This window comes from Pseudorca crassidens, chromosome 6 (genome assembly GCF_039906515.1).
Source record: "Pseudorca crassidens isolate mPseCra1 chromosome 6, mPseCra1.hap1, whole genome shotgun sequence".
In the NCBI taxonomy this organism is placed as follows: Eukaryota; Metazoa; Chordata; class Mammalia; order Artiodactyla; family Delphinidae; genus Pseudorca; species Pseudorca crassidens.
Window position 1 is genome coordinate 78,206,677 of NC_090301.1, and position 25,074 is coordinate 78,231,750.

Sequence of the window (25,074 nt, forward strand, 5' to 3'; positions counted from 1 at the left end):
CTGTTACCTGAAAAGTCAAATCAGTAATGCATCCTTCATTGGCTTTTCCTTTTTCTGTAATACACTCTCCTGTCTCCCTCATTCCTGCTCCCTGAGACCACCTCCTAAAGTCCTTTATCTTAGGTTCTGCTTTGGGGGACTCCAAAGAGGAGAATGGATACATGTATATGATGGCTGAGTTGCTTTGCTGTGCACCTGAAACTATCACAACATTGTTAATCAGCTATACTCCAATATAAAATAAAAAGTTTTTTAAAAAAGGATTAAAAAATAAATAAAATAAAATAAAATAAAATTCCATTTCCTAAAAAAAAAAAAAAAGACATCTGCCATCACGGATGAAAAAATCATTAGAAGCAGCTTTTTCAGCATTTCCTCTTAACTCTCTGTAGTTAAAGATAATACTTCCAGATAAAAAAAAATTTTTTTGGAAGCCAGAAAAATGGAAAGATGAAGAAAAGGGTTATTTGTTTCTTATGGTCATGTCAAAAAGACTCTCAGAAGCTGTGCATTCAGATGGTTATGGCTTCAGAAAGTTAGAAGCATATTCTTCACACACTATTTTCAATTATTGACATGTCGTTTGGCACATTTTCAGAGTTTGGCACCAAATGGCTACTTTCAATTCAGAACCACATAGGTAGAATTGTAAGGGTGAAATGAGGAAAAGTCATCTGGTCAACCTCGCAGCCTTCAGACAGGACAAGAATTAAACCCATTTGTCTTGTTAGGGAGCAACATGAAAAGATATGGAATATCTTTTAAGTGTTAAGTGAACTTAACAGCTATGAAGACCAACTTCTGGGAAGACAGTTCCCCAGGCTGGGTTCCATCCAGTATGGAATTTTGGTCTTAAGTATTACTGATTAAGAGCTAACATGGGTCTCCAAAATGGAACTTCTATGCTCAGAGACCTGAGGCTAATCTAGAGCTGAACTCTGAGTTAGCTAGAAGGTGATGAAGCTGCTCAACTCCATTGTTTAGGGCAACACACAACCCATCTTTCTAAAGAGATTCAGTAAATGCTGTTTTGATGGGAGCATGTTAGAGATAATCTGAGTTTCATCATAGCAGACTTCTGTCAGAGATTTTCTGATGTACCCAAAGGTCTAAAGATAAGTAGGACTTAGACATGCAGTTTTTGGAAGAACTTTAGTATAATTTGTATTCCATATATGATTCATTGAAAATTAATTCCCCTAGATTCTGTCATTTTCTACTGCCACATAATTTACCACTCCCAATTGGAAAACCATATTCCAAAATGACATTTTGAACAACTATTAGTGAGATTGTAAATGGACTTATTTTATTAAACTAATTTTTGAAAATTCTCCTCACATTTCTTCTTATTTATCTGCACATGGTAATCTCTTTCTGATACAGTTGACTGACTAATTCCTTGTTCCCCTTGCTTACTCAGTTGAAATTGTGGCTTAATCGGGATCAGTGTCGTGACCCTGGTGTGTTAGGTATAATCAGAGAGTGAAAGGGAATGGAATGTGTTTCATGGAAACTTCTTTACCAATGATGGGGTTAATCCCAGAATTCTAAAACTCCTTCATGTATTAAAAAAATTGAGGAGCACATTTTCTGTGTAACAGTCACTGCAGTGGCTGTTAAGAAATCAACCTGATACCGATCAGGGTTCTTGTCCTTTCTTAATCAATAGAAATTGATAAGAGGCCAGACAAGAAATTCAGGCAAGACTTTATTGGGGCCCCTGCTGCAGCAGGGGGGAACAAAAGCAAGTAACAGGTTCGCTTGCTTGCTCACCGAGGGGGTGGTGAGCTGTTTCCTTATGTGGGGTGAGGGTAGGGGCGGGTCCAAGGGTCAGGCTGGAGGGGTGGCTTAGGTGCTTTGCCCACCCCTTTGGTGGTGTTCAGTGCAGGAGGCATGCGCAGTACCCTGCTTTTGCTTCTGACACCCTGTTTTTGCTCCCAGCAAAGTGGCAGCTGGTTTTTTTTATTGGTCTTTTTGGTATCTTGTTGTCCATAATTTGCCCCAACTGTGCATGCACGCAGTTATTTTTAGTTCCTTATAGTTTCTTTGTATTTTGTTGCTCACAAAATAGTCCCTTATAGTTTTTAGTCCCTTATAGTTTTTAATCCCTTATAGTTTTAGTCCCTTATAGTTTTTAGTCCCTTATAGTTTCTTTGTATTTTGTTTCTCACAAAATATGAGATGTTTGTCCAGATGCAAACTCTGTAGCAAAGGGCCCCACGTCCCAGGTCCCAGCCTGTCTCAAACCCTGTAACGAGGTCCAGACCCTGTTCCTCTCGGAGCTTCCATTCTCACCTGAGTGCAGAGGGCACACTGTGGTCAGTGCTGTGACGTGGTGGCACCTGGACCTGGGAGACACTGCAACAGGGACAGGTAATCTCTGACCAGAGATGGGTGTGCCTTTGGCAAGGCTTCCAAGGCTTCCTAGGCTGACTTTTGAATGACTAATAGAGAAAGTAAGGTAAAGAATGTGATAGCGAAAACTTTTTTTGAGGAAGAGAGTTAAATGTGTTCAGAAACACAGGACAGTGAGTGCAAGTCCTTCAGCACCTACACTGTGGTATGGCTGGAACATAGATGAGGAAGTCTTGTGAGAGACGAGGCTGGTCACATCAGGAAGTGGCTGTACTTTATCTAAAAAAGAATTTGAATTTTATCCCAAAGAAAGGAAGGTGCCATTGATGTCGTTTAAGCAGAGAGTCTTAAGATTTGCAGGATATTTTGGTATTACAATGGAATGATATGTGGGACTTGTGAGATGGGCACAGGTAGAGGCAGAAATACCAATAAGGAGGCTATCACAATAATTCAGGGAAAAATGAGGAGAGCCTAGACTCCTAGGGATTGAGAGAAGAGGAAAAGTTCAAAAGGTATTAGGAGATTAATACAACATTGTAAATCAACTATACGTTAATAAAATAACATTTTTTAAAAAAAATGTTGGGGTAAACAATAACAGCATGGGGTTCAGTGGGGAGATGGGAAGGAAGCATCAAGGATGGTCCCCAAATTTCCAAATCAGACAACGGGGTGCAAGTGCCATTCTGTGTTATGGTACAGGTACTTGGCTTCATAGAAGATGGAGATGAGTTTGTTATTGGATATGTTGAGTGTAACATGTGTGGCCTGTGGGACATTGGGGTTGAGATATCTGGTAGGCAGTTGCATGGGTAGTTCTGGAACTCCAGACCTAAATTTGAACTGAACAGATTTATTCATAAATTATCAGAAGACAGGAGGTGGTTGAAGCCAAGGGACACCTAGAAATGGAATTCTGGAAAATTGGAGAGGTGGCTAGAGAGTTTCCTTGGCTTCTGTGGCAGGAACCAAGGAACAGGAGAGTTTCCAACAGAAGAGAGGTCAACAGTTTCAGAGGTCATGGAAGATGAGGTTCTATTACATATAGCAACAAAAAGGTCTTTGGCAATTTTGACGAGAACAGTTTGAGTCCAGGATGAGGATAAAGGTCAGATTATGAAGACTGAACAGTGTAGAAGAAGTGAAGGCTGAGGGTGTGGATATACTCTCTGGAGGTTGGCTATGAGACATAGATAGAAATAGGTTGATAACGGGGAGGGACAAGGCCAGGGAAAAGCTGTTGTTCTTGAAAGTGAAGGGGACTTCAGCATGTGTATGTTTAAAGGGTGACAACAGAGAGGAATGGGTCGAAGTTATAGTCAAGAGAGCAGATGGAATCAGGTTCTTATTGAGGTCACAGAAATTTGGATTTTGAGGACAGGTGACGTGATCAACCTTAGAAGGAGGAGGGATACCCCTTCCATTGAAATGGAATGGAATGGAAGGAGGTCTAATTTGTGGGATGGAACAGTAAATTCAGGGAATGTTGATTTGTTTGCCTCCTGGGGAGTAGGGAAGTGAGATCATCTCTTCATGGTAAAAGAAGAAGGATGAGGTAGGAATTTCAGATTGATGAAGATTTCTGTGGAGTAAGGAGAAAACTGATGATACATACAGGAGTGCTGGGCAGTTGTTATGGGCTGAATGTCTGTGTTCCCCCTCCAAGTTCATATGTTGAAGCCCTAATTCCCAGTGTGATGGTATTTGGAGGTGAGGCCTTTGGAGGTAATTAGGTTTAGATGAGACCGTGAGGGTGCAGCCCGCCACTTGAGGATGTGGCAAGAAGGCAGCTGTATGTGGACCCGGAGGAGGGCTGTCACCAGACACCAAAGTTGCTGGCACCCTGATCTTGGACTTCCCAGCCTCCAGAACTATGAGAAATAAATATTCGTTGTTTAAGCTACCCAGTGTATGGTATTTTTGCTATAACTGCCTGAGCTGACTAAAACAGTAGCATTGAGAGACCAGTGGAGGTCATCAGGCTGCATCTGCATAATTCTGATTTTTTTAAGAAATGAGACTCTTTACCCACGTTGGTGTAGGGTAGAAGTTTTTAGATTCCACTAGGATGTTCCTAAGTGAACATAGGAAAGATTGATGTATTAGATAAAATTGGAGGTGTTTAGGATCGGGGGAGCTCAGCCGAAATGTGAGTAATTGAGAGACACATTTAGAGGAACGAATAGAGGAAATCATGTCCTCGGGTGGGGAGCCTGGTTTGTCTATCCCTTTGCTATTGTTGTCCACTTTGACTTCTTGGAAAAAAATAATTTACAGCCAATCACTGTAACAACTTCTCATTAAGATTTTACTTTAGTTTGATTTCTAGATTATTTTAACAGGGTGTCTTAACCTCAAATTTAAGATTTTTTAAAAATTGTATTTCATTTGATAATTAAAAGGGAATATAAAAGTTATTTCATGGAATAAAATTTTCAAAAGGAAGGGTACAATCTGTAACGTAAAGACGTTTTTCACCCAGCTCTATGCAGATGTATAAATCCTCAAGAATGGACACCAGAAAATGATGCATACTGACTGAAATATTGTCATTGGAAATGGAAATGTACAAAAAAGACATTTAAATTGGTGGATCTCATTGAAACTGTGATATAATCTTCTTGTGCATAGGTACTATAAGTTATCTGAGTTAACAGAACTTGTAATGGTACTAAATTTAGAAAAGTAAAAAAAAAAATGAAGAAGGGAAAGTGCTGGTGTGGTGATTTACAGTGACACACAGCTAAATGCCTAGGTGTGAAGGTGTGACCTTGTGATTACTCTTATATATATGTGTCCTGGTTTGCTAATTACAGTCACCAAGTGTGGTGCACTTGTTAATGCTTTTTTTCTTTTACTTAGTTCAAAACATCAACAAAGTCCCTTTCTTTTGGATGCATCATCACAGCTTTTTATGCCCCGTGGCCTCTAAGCTTTTCTGTCTTGAGGCTTTTTTGAGGATGCTGTCCATGGCAGAAACAATCCAAAGGCTGCCAAAGTGGCCCCTGGAGAGAGATGAACAGAATGAAACAGAGTGTTCGCTTTGCTTCTCTGAACTCAACTGTGCCCAGAGATGAAAGCACCCCCCTGAGCTGTAGTAGTAAACCATAAAGAATATTCATGGCCATATAAAGATTTAATTTTTGAAGTTGAAATAGCCTATTCATCATTGTCAGTTAATTTGTACCAAGAGCCCAAGGTGGTTGGCATGGTAATACTGATACTTTGGGGACTGTATCTGCAGAACAGATAAAATAATTCATTTGGACTCACATTTTTCCTAATTTTGAAAATCTGTCCCTTACTTTTCTTATTGGAAAATTGTAGTGACTTTTCCACTTATGGATTTGTCAAGGACATGAGTTTACTCCTCCAATCTGACCCAACAGTGTAAGTGCTGGTTCTCAGCACTTAACTTGGTCCTCTCCTGCCATCTCTTCCTTCCAGAATGGTTTCTCTCTGGTGGTAGGGGATGACCACTTTTAGCATCTGAGAGGGAAGGAAACAATCTCTGAAACAATTCTTGCAGAGATTCTTGTGCTGTTCAATTTGTGAACCCCCAGTAGGGGTTCAGGCTCCAAACAATGCTAGGAGAGTCTGATTGGGCCTAGGCTGTTCTAATACTAGTATTTTCCAGCCAAATGGGGTTTACCAGAGTTGATGTGGAGGAAACGTTCCCTTCTAACATCAGAACTTCTTTTTTCCCCCATATTTCCCCCCATTATTGTGTTAGCTAGCCTAGCTCTGTGAGATGAGGGCAATTCCTAAGCCCAGGTTATATCAAGGTGACGAGTTCGCTAGGCCATGTGACACCAGTATCAACAGGCATAGACTGTTCAAGTGTGATGCTTAATTGTGTGAAGGGGAGTAATTGGTTGTTTAGAGATTGGAGTGGGATTGTGGGTGTGTCCAAGGGTCAGCTGGATTTCATATTTTGGTCAACATCAACATAAATCAGTAAATAATATCAACACTTATCCCTGGCCCATAGAATACAGGCAGAGGCTGTCCTTGAGTTGAAGAAGGTGCCATTTTGGAAGTTCACACCAGATGTTTATCCTATCTGCTGTTGTAAATACTTCTGCCAAGTACTGGGTATATGAATAAATGGTACATCAGTATTTAGATTACTTTCTTTTCACGTGAAACAAGGTCATTCTTAGAAATGAGACTAAGAGGTATGGGCAATGTTATGTCACTCGGTAGAAGTAGATCTCACAGGGTCCTAAGTTGCCTTATGGATGTAAGGTAAAAGCACCATAGAATAAAATGATAGTTTAGAGCATGATGCTCTTCATCTTATGCCTAAAGAACGCATGCAGTAGCTTATTCACCTGACAGGTGAGACATTTAACTGTTTCAGTCTTAACTCAGTGATCTTCTCATTCAGTTGCCTACTAAAATGGCAGTGAAATGTTTAGAAAATATAGATGATAGAACCTCTACTGAGTTTGAGTCTCCAGGGTGTAAATGGATTGTAAAAAAGCTCCACAGGTGATTCTGGTCCTCTGCTGTTGCTGAGAGCCATTGCCGCAGATACTATTTTTGTAAGACTTTCCAAAAAGAGACTGGAGACAAGAACATCACAGTCTCTTTTACTTGAATGTGGAAATTCCTTATTCAGAGACAGTAAATTTGCCATGCTTATGAAAAAGTGCAGTATTATATATATTTCACATGTATATGTTTATTAGCAAAAAATGCAATTTAAAGCAACAGTGAAATGCCACTTTTTCTGTATCAAATTAACAGATAAAAAAAATTAGGGGCTTCCCTGGTGGCGCAGTGGTTGAGAGTCCACCTGCCGATCCAGGGGACATGGGTTCGTGCCCCAGTCCAGGAAGATCCCACATGCCGCGGAGCGGCTGGGCCTGTGAGTCGTGGCCGCTGGGCTTGCGTGTCTGGAGCCTGTACTCTGCAACGGGAGAGGCCACAACAGTGAGAGGCCTGCGTACCGCAAAAAAAAAAAAAAATTTAGAATGTTAGGTCTCCCATTGCCCCACTGCTGATGAGGGCTAAGACCTAGGACTTCGTATCAAACTAGTAAGTATGTAAATTGGTAGACTGTTTCTCTACAGCATTTGGCAATGTGAGGCTTAAAATGTTCATGCACTTTGACCCAAGAATATCTGGAATCTAGCCAAAGAAAATAATCAGAATTACAGACTAATATGATATAAGAGCAAAACAGTGGGAACTGCCTAGTATATTCATATGATGCAATATTATATAATTGTAATAGGTTATGTTTATGAGAAGTTTTTAGTAATGTGAGAAAATGCTTGTGCTGTTATAGTTAAGAGAACACAAAAGTTTACATATAGCGTGTTCTAAATGTAAAATAAAAGGCACGTAGAGAATGATATCAAAGTGTTAATAGTAATCATGTTTCAATAGTAAGACTCCATATTTTTATTCTTGTCTTTGTATTTTTCTGAATTTTGCAAGTTTTCTACAATACCACTTTTTTAAAAAAAATTTTAATAGATCTTTATTGGAGTATAATTGCTTCACAATACTGTGTTAGCTGATGTTGCACAACAAAGCGAATCAGCCGTATGCATACACATGTCCGCATATCCCCTCCCTCTTGAGCTTCCCTCCCATCCTCCCTATCCCACCCCTCTAGGTCATCGCAAAGCACCGAGCCAATCTCCCTGTGCTATGCGGCTGCTTCCCACCAGCCAACTATTTTACATTCGGTAGTGTATATATGTCGATGCTACTCTCACTTCGCCCAGGCTTCGTCTTCCCATCCCATGTCCTCAAGTCCATTTTCTATGTCTACCTCTTTATTCCTGCCCTGCAACTAGGTTCATCAGTACCATTTTTTTTTTTTAAGATTCCATATATATGTGTTAGCATACAGTATTTGTTTTTCTCTTTCTGACTTACTTCACTCTGTATGACAGTGTCTAGGTCCGTCCACCTCACTACAAATAACTCAATTTTCTTTCTTTTTATGACTGAGTAATATTCCGTTGTATATATGTCCCACATCTTCTTTATCCATTTATCTGTCAATGGGTATTTAAGTTGGTTCCATGTCCTGGCTATTGTAAATAGTGCTGCAATGAACATTGGGGTGCATGTGTCTTTTTGAATTATGGTTTTCTCAGGGTATATACCCAGTAGTGGGATTGCTGGGTCATATGGTAGTTCTATTTTTAGTTTTTTAAGGAACCTCCATACTGTTCTCCATAGTGGCTGTATCAACTTACATTCCCACCAACAGTGCAAGAGGGTTCCCTTTTCACCACACCCTTTCCAGCATTTATTGTTTCTAGATTTTTTGATAACGGCCATTCTGACTGGCATAAGTTGATACCTCATTGTAGTTTTGATCTGCATTTGTTTAATAATTCGTCATGTTGAGCATCTTTTCATGTGCCTCTTGGCCATCTGTATGTCTTCCTTGGTGAAATGTGTATTTAAGTCTTCTGCCCATTTTTTAACTGGATTGTTTGGTTTTTTTGATATTGAGCTCCATAAGCAGTTTGCATATTTTCGAGATTAATCCTTTGTCTGTTGTTTCATTTGCAAATATTTTCTCCAATTCTGAGGGTTGTCTTTTTGTCTCGTTTATGGTTTCCTTTGCTGTGCAAAAGCTTTTAAGTTTAATTAAGTCCCATTAAAAACAAAAATTTGGGGAAGAATTGGCAGTGGAAGGTCTCATAAGACAGAGAGTTGATTTGCAAAGGGATGATTTGTGGAAAATTTCAGTAGACTACAAAAATGCTTAAGTTGGTTTCAAGCATAAGAAACAGCAGGAATCTGGATCATAAGCACATATTTTGGGGAAAGTGTAATGAGTGGATGAAATAAGGATAAAGTGAGAAAGATGTTGTAAAGTAGAGACGGCAGTAGACAAGTAGATGGAGAACAAATACAATGAAAAATATATTTTATTCTCTTCCTTTATGGTTTTAGAGTTGTGTGTTGTTAGGACACTTTCCCATGGTTTCTAACCCTTCAGCTCTCTCTGATTATTTTATATTCATTAAGTTTATGGTTAAATGAAGTAAACACAACCACCAAGAGCTAAAACTGAGAGGAAATGAATGACTCTACTGGCTATGAGGTTAGCTTGCTCATCCCCTCTCTTACTGGACCTTTTATTCTTCTCCCCCAAGTTTTAGTGATTGATTTGCTTGACTGAAGATAGGATGATGATATCCGAAGCTGTTATTTTGGTTCACATCTTACTGTTCTAGTAGGTATCTTTTTCAAAAGTGAGCCTTTATTAGTTGAGGCCCACAGGCCATCTTCCTGACATTGTCTTTTAGTTCAGTTCTTTCATGGAAAGCTTTAAAGGTACCTGGCAGGGAAAAATCTCTTAATTTCTTCATTAAGTTGGATAAATCTGAACGTTTACTCATAACATTCTTTTCCTAATGCTGGCAGGTAGTACTTTGAGATCCGTAACAATGTGTTTGTGAACCGCCCCCCTTATTTTCTGGAATGAACTATTACTGTCTGTTAGTATCTCTTTCATGACATGTAAACATATCCAAATTATGTTACAAAGGCTGTTCCATGTTCATGTGATCCATAGGTTTAAATGGTTAAAGAGCCCAAGAAACCTCTGGAACATGAAGATTTGACATTATTTGAAGATTAACAAGTTACTCATTTATTATCTTGTAGAGTTTTATATTTATTTAATTTGAAGGTTGAAAGAGTAACTTAGAGGGGCTATGAGAAATAATTCGTTTTAAACTGCTGTTTTTGAAAATTGTGATATTATTGCCTTTCCCATTTAAAAGAAAATAGATTTATAAGGTGTACAAGACAAGAGGGTCATTTCTGAACCCTCTCACACAAGGTTCAAAAATACAGTGAGTTGGGGTGCCATAAGGTACATGGCACCTAAATATTTATTTGGATATTGTTATTTTTAATTTTCAATCTATCTTAAACGTTTGAGAAATCACTTTCTGTAAGAAAAACGCATTGCCAAACAACTTTGAAAAACCGTGTGTGTGTGTGTGTGTGTGTGTGTGTGTGTGTGTGTGACCAGTCTATATGCTTAGTTTGTTTATGCTTTTGGATTTATGAAACATGCCTACAGATATAATGGATTATCGATAATTTTTCCACATTTTCGTCTATTTTCTATCAATACAAATGTATACTATTTTTTTATTATTTGTCCCCAAATTCATACTATTTTCTACGGAGATGATTGTTATTTTCCTTGAATATTTAATGCAGGAATCACTTCTGAGAATTGGAATTTAGATCAAGTAACTCAGCTTGTTTCCATTTGTGTCTCTCGGGGAAAGGATTTGGACTTAGTGCTCTAACTTATTTTCCATCCAGTACTGCAAAGGAAATGACCAGGTTAGGAACTAGGAGAAATTATATTGAAAATCTTCATGAGGAAATCCTTATGGACTTTGCTAAAAAGTGGTGAATATTTTTCTCTTTGTAGTGGTCTACTTCAATTTAAAAACCCGATCGAGTTGAAGATTTTCTCTGAACTCATTTGAGCTTTGAAAAAGCAGTATAAGATTGGCAATTTATATGTGTTTTTAGCTTACCAACATTTTGGGTTTTTCCTAATTTTGGTTTTAGAAAATAAACAGACTTACTGTGGCTAAACATTACGTAACAGTGTCTGTTTTTAATGGGGATGGAGGGGGTGGGGGTGAGGATTTGCTGTAACCGACCAGCAATGTCCTAGAATGAGGATTGCTGCTCTAAACTCCGATCTTGGTTTTATTAGCATTTCGTGAAAAAAGAATTGGAAGATATGCCACAGCCTAGTGAGAGACCTTTTTCTGAGTCCAGTGCCTACCTTATGGACGTTTTTTTCTGATTGCCTTCTTCTTGTTCTGATGACCTCCATCTTAGTTACTTTTGCAGTGGGCATTAGTTAATAGAAGCTGCTTTAACAAAGAGATCCCCAGGTAAAGATGTTTCTTTCTCTTTCACCCAGCAGTGTAGGAGAGCGGTCCAGGATAGCAGAGTAGCCCTCTTCACAGGTCATTTACTGACTCAACTTTCTTTAGCCCTAATAACTCTTCATTGTCCATCTTTCTGGTGGAAATTGGCTCATCAGTGCACATCCAAAGGAATGGGGAAGAGAGTGTGTGGGCAATCAGTATCCTTTCAAGGATGTAAGGTGTAAATTGGATGCATTACTTTCACTCACACTCTGTGGGCAAGACCTGGGTCACATCTCACTGCAAGGGAGGCTGTGAAATGTAGTTTGTAGTTGGAGAGTCATATGCCTTGCTAAAATTGGGGGTGGAATAGGGTTTATTGCTAAAAGGAAGAGATGGAGAATGGAATCTAGGGCTGTTAGTCATCTCGGCCACATAGAATAATAAAGAAGTCAAAGCTTGGCAGTGTGCACCAAAACCGCCCGCCCTTCCTTCCTGCTTACTGGGTTGCAGAACCTGAAAACTATCAACTTGAAGCTCAAGACCAGTCCATTGCCTGAGACAATCCTACTCAAGTCTAGCAGCATTTTGTAAAGCTTTAGGTCTACCTGCAGGTGGGACCTAGAATGAGGATTGCTGCTCTAAACTCCGTATTTTGCAGTTAGTCACATTTCTCTATTTCCCTGTTGAGAGTCTAGGATGCCTGGTGCCTAAGGCAGCATGAGATATGATAGAACTTGAAACACAAGGTCCTCTCAGGACTATGTTCTGTTGTGGCGGTCACCTATATCATACTAGCTTATTCGCCTTTTCCCAATGTAGTTATTGAACTTCTACTTTCCAGTTATTGTGATAGGCACTGGGTTAGAGAGGGGTATGTTAAGATGAATAAGACATAGTTCCTGCCTTTGAGGGGTACAGAGTCTGGCACTCTTTTCCATAGGGAAATAGGGGTTTCTCCAAAAATATGTTCTAAGGCAACAATGTTTTGGGAAACACCCTGGGACCCCAATGCTACCATCCACTCATCATTCACCAGTATCCCTTCTGCCCATAGATTCCACTCAAGAAAAGCCTCTGCCATTGACACAAGTCCAGCTCACACCTGAGTTCCTACACTCCTTTCCATCTTGTGGTTTGTTTTCTAAATCTATAGCAGCCCTAAAGTTGACCTCACAGATTCCTGGCTCATTCCCTTCTCTGTGGATTCCCTCTAAGATCTCAAACATCTACTAGACTAGACTGCATGGATTATGATGGAGGCAGTGTCATCAGGGCTCAAAACGTGGGTTTTCTTTTCATGTTTGTCATTCACTTTCTGCATCCAGTATTTATTGAGGCTCTTCTGTGGAATGAAGCATTTAGGGTACAAAGCTGAGTAAGACATGGTTCTTGCTTGAGTTGTTCATCTTGTAGTAGAAAAAACAGGTCTGCTGGATGAATTATACACTATTATGTGGTAGGCCCATTAGTAGAAGTCTAGGAGCATAGAGGGCTATGGGAGTATAGAATGAGTGTGTGATTGTCTGAGGGAACTGGGGAAAGGCTCAGTGACATTTACCTCGGACCTTCAAGAAAATGAATTCACTACTTAGAAAAAGTTGAGGGTGAGATGTTCCCAGACAGAGGGAACATTGTGTGCAGAGGTATGAAGGTATGAAAGATCATGGGGTCTTCTCTCCATCACCCCCCCAAAAAAATTCCATCAATACATTATATAAATTGTTTTTTTTTTTTTTTAAATAAAGGCATTGTTAAAACAGCACCTCTATGTCACACCTAGATTATTTAATTTGTAAGAATCTGAATCTGAACAACTCTCACCCAGTCAGGGCATGAAGACAATTTGTTGAGGACCCTCTAGGGATGTTCGTATTATGGGTTTTCTTGGCTCTAAAAAATCCACATTTCGTTTTGTGAGCTTTTTGTTGTTGTTGTTAGTCACTGCACTGTTTTGGCAGCCCTAGTGCAGAAGTGGCCAAGAGTTCAAGGCCATTGTGAGTTATTCGCATATTTATTTAAAGCTGTGTGTGTGCAAGGCACTGTGCTCGGCAGCGGGCATATGTGGCGAGAAGCTACCGGATTCCTTTTTCCATGGAACTCACATTCTGGAGACAGATGTTAATTCATCAGCTTCACTACTGCGTGTTCATGGGGGCGTGGTGGTGGGAGGGGTGGGGTTTTAGGCAAAGGGCTCAACTAGATGGAGCCCAGTGGTGGGAGCGGGTGTGATGGGGGTGTCCGAGAAGGGGAGGCTGGCTCTAGAGGAGAGAGGGAAGGAGTCAGAGGTGCAAAGTGAGGGCTGTGAGGAGAGAAATGCTGAGGCCATGCTAGACCGTGTTAAAGGTTTGAGTCTTCGCTGTAAGAGCAACGGGGAACCTCAGAAGGTTTCAGATAGGAGCTGACATGATCTGATTTCTGTTTGGAGGAGATACTAGGTACTTAGTAAGAATTCATGGATGTTTACTGGATGACTGAATGGATCTGTAAAAAAGAAACAAAAACAACAACAACAAAAAACATGTTATCAAATCAAAGAAAAAAACTCCCCCGGGGAGAGAAAAACCTGAATTTCTACCTCAAGGTGGTAACAAAATAGAAAATAACCTTTCATAAATTTTACATTGAAAAAAAGGAAACTGTTTACTCTTTATAGCAAATTAGGAATCACTGGAAAATGGTTTGCCCATGGCCATGTAGTAAGTTGGTGGCTGATTCATTTCTGCCCTGTTCCCTGAGTGAATTTGATCTCTTCCTTCCTCCTTCCTGCTTCTCCTGCTGAAGCTTTGAAGATAAAGGAATCAAATCCCTCTCCAGCTCTCCTCAGAGCTTCTCCAAATGTGAGAGCTCTGATTGTAGCCATCTCCTTGGTTCGGTTGCTGTCTGAAGGATCTCCATGCGGCTCTCTGGAGGATGCAGTTGCCCATCTTCGAGTTCCCAGCCTCTAAAGTAGTGCAGAGTGGTCAGCGATTGAAAGTGTAATGATTAAATTAGCATTGATCATATGAGCTAAATGATGTATAGGCGACGGGGAGGAGACCAGCTGGACTAGTCTCCTCAGCCCCTTTTGGCAGAAGCATGGAAAATAAAGTTGTGTAAAGTTAATGAAAATTGTGGCTGCGTGGAGTGTTTTTGCCGAGAGATTGGCATTTTTTTTTAACAGAAATTTCAGAAAGCAAGAGATTTCTGAGTAATACGTCAATCACGGGAAGGGATCTGTCATTTTCTGGCAAGTGAATAGGCCATGGGAATTTTTTTACCTTACCTACACTCACTCTTTTATGAATTATGAAGTATTATTTTTTTCCCGGAGCCATCAAGAGTGGCAGAGAGGAGGAAAAACGAGTCCACAGATTCATTCTTCCTTTGAGTGTCTCTAGGGTTTTTTGTCTCTGCCTTTTTATCCCTGTCTCTATTTCTCTTTCTCACTGGCCTCTTGCCTCCTTGGTGAGAACCAGTCGTAGCATGTGTTACAGGTTTTTCGCAGGGGTGCTTGCTTGGCAGTGGGCTGTGACAGGCTGGGGCAGCCAGGGAATGGCTGGTGGAGGCGAGGGAAGTCAGAATTCTAGTTTGGGGAGAGGCCGGGCTGTCGGGAAGGTCAGGTGCGCGTGGCGCGCCTATCCTGGGGCACACGGGAAGGATGTGGAGCTCGGAGGGGTGGGTGAAGGGTTGAGGTGTCGTCAGGCCAAGGAGGCCTGGGAGTCCCTGCCAGCTTCAGCATAAGGAGCAGTCAGCCTAGCCAGATGAAGCAGGTAGGCAGCCGGGAGGAGGTTGGCATGAAGGTAAGTAGGGCAGGGGGAGGCAGGATGCTGGTCTCGGCTCTGCTGGCTGAGACCAGGGACCCAGGTGGAGATTGAGAGGACCAGGCTGGCATCAGGGGCAGCAGGGACGAGGAATCCCACCGCAGAGGCAAAGGGCACCAAGTCTTCAGGCCAGAGCCCAGAGATGAGAAGAAGCAACTGATGCTTGTGCAGCCTCGAGTTTGTACCACACATCGTTCTGAGCACTTTCTTATATCGAGGCTTTTCATCTTACACGATAATCTTGGGGTAATCCTCATTTTACAAAGGAGGAGATGGAGGTACAGAAAGGCAAAGTAGCTCACTGAGTGTCATCCAGCTGGGAAGAGGCACCACAGGGATATGCAGGCAGCCTGGCTCCAGAGTCCCTGCTCTTCACTAGCCTGCTCTGAAGAATCCCTGTGACGCCGCTCCTGGGAGTACCATTCACACGAATTGCAGTGCATGGGGGCCCTCGGAGCTGGGCGATGTAGGCGGCCCTGATTCCACACTACTCCCTTTAAAAAAAGACTGATTCTTCACTCTGCCTTATGATGTGCCAGGCACTTTCTGTGTACCTTTTATGCATTCACTCATGAAGTCCAGAACTCTTTTTACCTCCATTACAGATGAGGCACGGAGAGACGTAAGGATACACCTGCCTAGGTAGTTATAACGGTCTAAATTCAAACTCGGAGGACTACTAAAAGGGCAGTCAGTTTGTAGAGTTTTGTTTTGTTTTGTTTTCACTCTTTTGTCTGCCCTGCCGGTACCACCTGTCTGAAGCATGTCAGAGGGGAAACGGGTTAGAATATTAACGTGCAAAATGCCATATATGTTTCTGGAGGGAAATAAGTGTATCTGTGCTTGCAGAAGAGGGAGAAAATCATCTAGTACACTTAGCTACTTAGAAAAACTTAAAAACAAAGAGCAAAATAATCCCCAAGGTTAAATTGTCAGGCAGAGACCTTGGGCTCGTGTTCTAGTCCATAGAGCCAATGAGAGTCCAAACACTGTTCTTTTGTCTCTTCCCTGACCTTTCAGAGTCCTGCTGCAGAACACATAACCTCACTGGCTTAGAAAGTTAAATTCTGGAGAAATCTGTGGGGGGAAATTAGATAGCAAAATTTCCTTTTGTTTCCAAATTTGTACCAATTGTCTTGATGACAGCTATGTAAAACTCAGAGCTAATCAGCTGATTCTTGGCTTTTCTCTCCCTCTTCCCCTCCCTTTCCAAACAATGGAAACGAGAAATGCTTGTCCTTTGTATTCCACCGTCAAATCCATGGGTGTGCACAAAGCCCAGCCCAGGTAAGGAAAAGCAACTCCATGTCCCTAAGTTTGAAGCCAACAAAAACTAGCTGAATGTTGCCTTGAGCTGCAGAAGAGAGCTTCCCTGATTTGTTGAGGACCACACCATTCCCTCCACTGAACTGAGCTCAGTTGAGACATTTGTCAAATTGCAAGAATAACCTCTATACGGAGAATCACGTGGAATTTAGAGAACAGAATCACACAAACAATGCCTTTTCATAAGGTCTTTTGACTTTGAACTGTTGATCATGGTGAGAGATGACTTGAAAGGAAACACAGTCAGCAGGGCACCCTCAAAATGGGAAGATGCCTTTGGGGGCTGTGTAGTTTTGGAGGCTACTCAGGGGTGAGAGGTGGACGGGTTATGGGGAAACACTGATGCAAGGTGACCCAGGAGCTTTTCAGACTGATCCTCATTGTAGCTGGAAATAGAAGTAGACCCAAGGGAGGGTTGGTTTCTCTTTCATCCTCTCAATCAATCACTTAACTGGAGAACTCTTCAAACCAAAACCAAGACGGTGCCAATCCCTCACTTGATGTTCGCCTCTTGCTGCAGTGAAATATGACACCCTTGAAATTTGGTCCTCAGAACTTAGACCTGATAGGATATCAAGGCCCTTTCACCAAAAGCTAGGGACTTGAGATGATCTGAAACAGGCCCAGGAAGCTCCCAGGGACCTCTCGCTACTTCTCAGCCAGCTCTCAGTTCAGAGAATCTTGGGACAGGAATGGTCAGTTCCAAGAGCCTCTTGGAGTTCGAGTTCACTTTTGTGGGAACTTCTCAGAGTTCCTTTGGGGAAGTCCAGACTGAGTCTCTCACTGGCTGCCTCTGGAACTCTGGGATCAGCCTGAGCATTGGGTTGAGACCTTTAGGTGACCTGTACGTGCAGTGCTTATTCTATGGAGATCCAAACACTAGGGGCAGACTCCCCAATCTATTAATTTTCAGTTGTCAACTTGTGGGTGGGTGACCAAATAGCTTGTGTTTAGACAGTTTTTAGAATGAAAAGAGTGGGAAAAATAGGGGTTTTCCCATCAAAGTGACCCCCCCTTTCATTTTACCAAATTCCTCCTGGGAATACACACACTGCTCCTCATTCCTTATCTTGAAAACCCCCTCAAGAAGGAGCAGGGAAGGAACACTTAAGTATAGAAAATTATGGCTTTGAATACATCAGTTTAACCTTTCTGGGTATTAAAATGAGGGCTGGATTAGGGGACCTCTGGGATTCTCCCACCTCTAACAATTTGCTCAGCATTTTTCTAACCTGGGAAGCAGGCAGAGCCAGGCTGCCCCTGCTTTACGTCTGTTCTTAGTCCTTGAGGGGTTTGGGTGTAGGGTTGCTGGGAGTAACCACAAGCTACTTTGCTTGATCCAGTGCTCCCTCCTGACTGCCGATCCTGAGTTATCTTCCTTACTGCCTACATTTGTATATCGCAAAACGAGCCCCTGCTTTTTAAAGACTTTCCTTAGACCCTTACATTGGCTGTTGGGAAATGCAGGAGAGGAATTGAGCCATGTACAGTTTTCCCAGTAGGGGGCAGTTTCTCTCATCTTGGTGAATTATGGAAGTGAACGGCTTTTTCCCACCCCCACCCCCAAATTTAGATTCCCATTTAAAGATATTCAGGAAATACCTATACTCTCGGTTGAAACAGTAAAATAAGGAAATGATCTGGAAAATCTAAGGAGAAAAAAGACCCTCTTGCCTTGATTTTCTGTTGATTCTGCCTAAAATATCACATGGCTGTAGTTAGAGAGTTAACTAAAATAACAGAATCTGATACAGGAATTTGAGCTTAGAAATCTTTTGGCCCAGTCCTCTTGCTTGATGGAGGAGTGAGCTGAGGTTAGCCTGGGAAATGACTTGCTCCAGGACACACAGTCGTCAACAGGTCGGGCTGGCACTGGGTCCCTTTCTATGAAATCCTGCCAACTGTACCCATCCTCTTCTGCCATCCTCCTGGTGGCACAGGTGACCTCCTGTATGAACCCTACCATTTTCAGGCTCTGAAGGACAGGTGAGTCCCTTTGGCATCTTTTATATTTGAAAGGATTGATGCTGTTCCCAAAGTGTGCAGCTGTGATTGGAAGACCTTAGTGGGTCAGTGCAGACCTGGGCGAACTGTGCTCAGCTCAGCAGTCGTAGCTCTCGTGTTGTTCTTTGTGACTCAGATTTGTTCCTTTAAGAGTTACGCTTTTCAGAGATACGGGCCTCATTTCCTGGGTCCAGGGCCAGACAGTTACTCCTGTGCTGAGTTCCCAGGAACTGCAGCCAGTGCCTTCCAGCTGACCAAGCAGGGTTGTCATTGATAAGTGTTTATGTTACGCTTTAGATTTGCAAAGTCCTTTCTCTGGGTTATTTCTTACCTCAATTTGGCAGGTGAGGAAACTGAAGCCCACAGAAGTGGCGACTGGTCCAGAGTCATCCGACCAATTAGTGAGGAAGCTGGGCTCAGCCTCTGAGTTTCTGGGTCATTGTTTTACCCCCGTGAGTCATGCAGCTTCTCTAGATTATGTTCGTTGCTCCTCACCAACTTCTTTTTTTTCCAAATTTAGCTGGCTTCTTTTACAGTGAGCTATAAATCTCTTCTGTTTCAAAGCTGCAGTACCTTATTGGTTGACCAGGAAGCTGCAAGTATCTAGGTATGCTCCAGTGTGGGACCTGTCCTAGGTGAAAACGAGCTGTGGTGTCATGCGAACTGGGAAGGCAGTGGGACTTTTCTGATTGGGTTTTTGGAAAAAGATCAATGCTGCTTTAGGAATATTAAAGGTCTAAGCGCTGGGGAAAAGGGGATTTAAGCTAAAACGTTGGCTGTCGCTTAAAGGCGATTAAAAAAAAAATCAAGCTAAAAAGATAATGGACAATTTTGCATCTACATAAAGGCTTTTGAGAGTTTTTGGCTTCGTTTCTACTTTACTAGTTGGGTCACAGAGGTATCTTCTTGTCAGTGAGGCAGAGAGATTTCGGTGAGAATATCGAAAACTTTCACAGTAGAAATTCTTTTTTTTTTTTTTTTGTGGTACGCGGCCCTCTCACTGTTGCGGCCTCTCCCGTTGCGGAGCACAGGCTCCGGACGCGCAGGCTCAGCGGCCATGGCTCACGGGCCCAGCCGCTCCGTGGCATGTGGGATCATCCCGGACCGGGGCACGAACCCGTGTCCCCTGCATCGGCAGGCGGACCCCCAACCACTGCGCCACCAGGGAAGCCCCACAGTAGAAATTCTTTTACAGTAGAAATTCCCACAAGAAATCTTACCATCTGTTTATTGTTTTTCTTTTATCTTGGTTTTTTAAAAAAAATTAAATGACTTATTGCCTGTTTGACTTCAGCTGCATCTGTTAAGTACAGGTGTTAGATAGAGATGAGTATCTGTTCACCTGTCTTTACACAATATTCTCTGAAAAAAAATTTCTCTGTTGCTCCCCATCCCCCTCCAATTGTGCGTTTCATTAAGAAGATGAGCAGTTGTGTTTAGAGTATTCAATCTCCCGCCTTTCCCAACATACCAAGCAGCCTTTTAGATGTTGATAAGTGTTTGCTGCAGAACTATATGATCCAGACGAAACAGGAAGCAGCTGTCTGCTTGGTAGGGTGCTCCGAGCGGCCCTCCACTCACCGAGGGAACACTCTTCAGCTGACTGAAGCAGGGGAGCTGAGCCAATCAGAGGCTGCTTTCCTAGCTCAGTCACCAGTCTGTGGTTGAGGAAGGGTTCTGCTTTTTTATGCTCTGTTTGGGAAGGCAGATAAAATGCCAGCTCTGGACCGCCTCTGGGGATAACCTCACCCTGTGCGATGTGAATGAATAGCATCTTGCCTGGTAAATTCACAGCAATTGATAAGGCAGGCGCAATTCTTCCAAACAGGCCTTTTCTGTCTTTACCTCTAGCTGTGGCTTCTGTAGCAGTTTTGTTTTCGCCTTGATAGAGGTGCTCTGGATTATCAGACCTCCATGTATGACAATTTGTACCTGCATGGAATTGAAGACTCGGAGGCTGTAAGTATTTTCACAGATAGCTGATTTCCTCTCCCCTTCTCTTCTTCCTCCCATTAACAACCCCCCCCCCCCACCTTATTTCTTAGGCAACGCAGGGAACATGGAGCTGAAAGCCAACATCATTCGGGTGCTTGCTGGCTGCTGTGTAAATGTTCTCTGTATAGTTTAGAGTTAACTGAAATAATTCTTTATTATATAATGTCTTGTCAAGCAAAAAACAAATTAATTAGGGTGATAGCTGAGGGATCTAAGGGTGTAATCTGCCTGGATATATACAATACTTGGTCCGCGTTTGATCTGACAAGGGATAACTGCTCCTTGCAGACTGGCTTAAACTATGCAGAAAGTGCCTATGTTTTCCAATAGCAGGGTTCACAGAAAAGGCTCATTCATTATATAATACACATTGTATTGAGCTAAGGTGAAGGAAGTTCCTCAGCTGTAGCTGTATGATGTGCTTTCTGGCCAAACAAGCAGTGCAGATCTCCTGCTTCTTTGTTAAGGAAATCAGATGCAAAGGTTGTGGTCATATAACACCCCAGCGCAGAGGCAGGAAGTATGTCCCTGTACTCTACCCTGGAAGCCCGGAGTAGGCTCACTTGTGTTTTGGGTTAGAAAACTGGACTCCCTTCCCTCCACAGGTCAGGCTCATATAATGTATTAAAATCAGGATGAAGGTGGTTTTGAGAAATCCCTAAAATCATACCATCTGAATGCTAGCTTTTGAATCCAGGGTAAAGCTGATGACTGAATCTTTCTTTTACTATTGCTAGTGGTGGTTCTTGATGTTTTTCATCAATTATATAGAAACCTTGCAAGGTAAAATGATTCGGCATGGGAATGGGACCTGCTGTGCGGAGCCTGAATTTTCAATGAGTGCAATGCCATACATGTTGCTACATTTGAAACAGGAATGTGTTATATAAGATTCTCTGGCTAAACCACCAAACAAACAGATTATAACAGAAAAAAAAACCCCTATGCTATACGTCAGTGCAGACGTATGTATCAAATGATGTGCTAGCCCTGAAAGATAGAAACCCTCTGTTCTGATGAGGCATCCCATTTTCCTGCCTGTCTGCGTGTGAGCTCTCACTCCAACTCTGTTTCTGCAAAGTCTCTCTGGTGCTGCCCAGCGTGCTCGTAAATTACCAACCTGTCAGTTTACTGCAAGGGACTGTAGTCGGAAACGGCGGTGGCTGAGATAGAGAAGGTCCACGTTGGCAAGTGGGATGGGAGGATGCAAACGGCAAGTACAGGAGTTGAGTGAACTGCTTCCCCGGCTTGGTTCTTCGGGAGGTCTGATTATTTCTCCTACCCCTTCTCTCCACACTCAGTTATGAAACATGTGATGCCTCATTGAATTGCAACTTTTCGACCCTTGGTTTTAAACTTAAGTGGATTGGACTTATTGCAGAATAACCCGGTGATGTGTGACACCGGCTGCTCTGACCAGAGTTGGCTAGGAATGAATGTATCCAGCACCTTGTTCTCCAGAACTGTGTACATTTCAGATGCAGTGGTTCAGAGGGGAGCCATAAAAGTATAAAAACATGTTTTTTCCCCTCCTGGTCCAGCCTCCCAGGACGGCCAAGCTTTTGGGTGGGGTGGCAAGTACCGAGTGCAGTGATTTGAGTCCGTGGCAGTAGTTGATGGCGGGTAGTGCTAGGTACTGCAGTGCTCTGCTCCCAGTGACTCAGTGGCGGCCAGCAGGCTGAGATCCTCAAGGCTGTGCACGTCTGCAGAGGCAAGGCAGGTGGGAAACTTGAGGAAGGAAGAAAGGCACCTGGCCCATCCTTAGTTGAAAGAGAGTAGGGGAGGCTTTCTCATGGGTGGGATCGGAAGGGTGTCCCATAAATCAGAGGGGAAGGCAGAGGTGTTCGGAGGGGTGAACTGTCTCTGAATGCTCATTTGAGTTTATTTGTTTTTATAAGGAAGAATAATGTGATGTGTTACCCAAGATGGTGTGAACAAAGCTTCAAGCCAATGGAGAAGACTAGGCCTAAATAGCTGACCCGGTGAAGTGAAAAATAAAGCCACACCTGGAGAGCCACATCCTCCGCAGTCTTTCTCAATGCCAATGCATATATGGCTGTAAGTGTGGGGTTTGCCCAGATCGAAGCTAAGCTCTCGGAACAGGTCTGGTGGATAGGTGTGGAGAGGCTTTTCTCAGACGCCCAGCTGCAGTCTGAGAATACATAGTCACTAAAAGCTGAGTACAGCGCTTCCTTTGGGGGGCTGGGGAAGCCACCCACATGTGTCCCACCTCTCTGTGCTTTTGAAAATGTCTTCGTGGGGTGTGCGGGGTTTTACCTGTCATAAGTGATTCTATTCAGTGTGTTCACACAGTCAGCCTGTAATAAGATCATCTCGCCTGGGGACAGATATTTTATTCTGAATAAGAACAAAGTGTTATTGTACACTGTTAGCACTGCACCTCCCCGTAGTATGAGAGAGACTTTGGTACTGTGATGCGAGGCCTTTTTATAAGAATCTGGTCCAGAGGTAGACAGTCTACTCCGGGTACCCTAGATTTTTGCTCATAACCTCTGTGTTTCACGTGCTGTGTATATACAGGGAGAGGGGAACAGGAGCCATGCTGCGATACACTCAAGTCCGGGCATTTTAGACTCGAGTCCTTTGGAGCCTTTTTGGGCAAGTCCATTAACTTCTGCTCTGGTTTCTAGGAGGGTAGTTAAGTGTCAGCATCATTTAGATTTGCAAGGAAGTACAAAAGACCTTTTGGTGTCCCATAGCAAGGCCCCGCACAGGAGTGGGAGGTTTCACACAGAATGTCACATCACTCCTTTTGTTGCCTTGACGTGGATAATGGAGTGTGTGCTCCTAAGTGGGTCCACACCCAGCCCAGGTCAGTTACTTCCATCATGCACAGACTGTGACTATGTTGTCTTCTGTGGGAGGGTTGCCCCATTCCACCTTCCCGGCTCCCATTGGGTCTTCAGGCAGCTCTTGATGGCCAAGATACTTTTCACTGGCTGAGCCCCCAATGTACACTATCTGTTTTTTATCTGATGCACAATTGATTTTGATAGATCTGCTCCTTGGTATACACATCTTATAAATGGATTCATTGCATATTTTGACGTTTGTGAAATCACTATAAGAACAGATTTTTTTCACTCGGCAGGGGTATTACACAAACAGTATGAGGGATGTTCTTATAGGGATAAATGGAAGAAGCACATAAGTAGAAAAAGTTACCTAAAATCCACCCAGAGATGATTGCTGTTAACATATTACTGTGTATCCTTTCAGACTGTTGTTGTACATGTATGTATGTCATTCTAAACCTGCTACTGTGTATTGCATTCTGTGAAGTCCTGTTCTCACTTGATAAGATATTGAGCACATGAGGACTAGACTGGCCTGTGCAGGAGACACTTTGCAAAATTTAAAGTTCCTACGTGGACCTTCTGGAATTTTGAGCATTTTAAGTGAAATACAGATTCTTAAGAGTATTTTGTAAAGGGAAGCCAGGCTTAACTGCACATTAAATTAATAGCTGATTTTTCTGACACAATTTGTTCCTTTTCCAAATGCTTAAATCTGAATGCAGAGGTAGGGACCTGAGCTTTTTCAATAAAAAAGATGATAAGATCATAATCCAAGGCATTTACTAGGGAGGGAAATATATTCTTTTAAGTGTTTTCAAACACAGAAAGGAGCCATAGTATACTTATTAACACTATTAGAACTCTTAAAGTGAAGGTAAATTTTACAAAATCTAATGTGTACGTATATATTAAAGCACGTATGTAAATTTACATCTACTTACATATTATAAGGATAACTATATGTTAATTATTTAAACTATTCATTTTCTATAAGCTGTGTAACTATGTGTGTTTGCCTAAATGTCTGTGTACCCATAGGTGTACACACACTGTACACCCTCGTACATTCATGGACATTCACGTATAGATATGATCCATGCTTTGCTAATTGATGGTTAATGCTAAGTGGGAGATTTCTGCCATAGAACTTTTGGAGAAGGAAAACTAACTGCTTTTGACATAAGGATACTCAAGAGGGTTGAAAAGCAACACATCCCCAAGAGAATAAATGATTGCTACTTTCAAAGATTATAATAGAGTTATTAAATATGAAGATATGTCCTTGTGCTTGTTAGGAAGGAGGATAAATTTCAAACAGAAGGCTTTGTGTGTTTAGAGACCTTTGGAAAAACACTCTAGGGATATTAAGGCTTAGATTTCTTTTGGAAATGTTTAGACCAGAGGTCTTTATGGTTTGGTATATCAGAAGATCCCTCCTGGGGTTAAAAAGTCTTTCTGGCCTATTTCTAGAGAGTCAGGCCTGTTCTATGAAAGAATCCATCACTGACCAGAGAGGAAAACCAAATGCTGCTTATGTGTAATAAATTTGACTAAGAAAATCAACTTGTTTTACTCAGTTGAGCAATTTTGGTGTTTGTCCCGAGTCTGTTAAGTAAGTGGTGAACAGAACCTTCTCTTCAATCAATCAGTTCTTAGCAATATATATTGAAATGATTTCTAGATATAATTGTCGTGGAGCTAAAGAGAGAAATTCCTTAAATCTGGTCAGAACCCAGGAATTTGCCTCTCCAAGGTCATCAGTCTTGCCTCTTTCTTGGTACTTTGCATTTTCGAGCGACAGAGGGAAGCATTAGGATCGACCCCCAACTTTCCTCAGGGGCTTCTGTATCTCCTTTCCTGCTGGTGTTCTGCTTCCTA

General features: G+C 42.1%; 1 protein-coding gene across 6 annotated transcripts in view; it reads left to right on the forward strand.

The window, feature by feature from the left end:
* The window catches only part of CACNB4 (calcium voltage-gated channel auxiliary subunit beta 4), a 268,460-nt gene that overhangs the window by 100,132 nt on the left and 143,254 nt on the right, over nucleotides 1-25,074 (forward strand). Inside the window, exons 1-2 of one of the 6 annotated variants that reach the window (XM_067741971.1) lie at nucleotides 20,029-20,341; nucleotides 22,276-22,435. The exons of 2 other annotated variants lie outside the window; for them this stretch is intronic. In XM_067741971.1, coding sequence (XP_067598072.1) covers nucleotides 22,430-22,435 — 6 coding nt within the window. In that variant the 5' untranslated portion in view covers nucleotides 20,029-20,341; nucleotides 22,276-22,429. Of the gene's footprint in view, nucleotides 1-20,028; nucleotides 20,342-22,275; nucleotides 22,436-25,074 lie in introns of those variants that run through there. 3 more of the 6 variants (XM_067741973.1, XM_067741972.1, XM_067741970.1) reach the window with 3 other exon arrangements.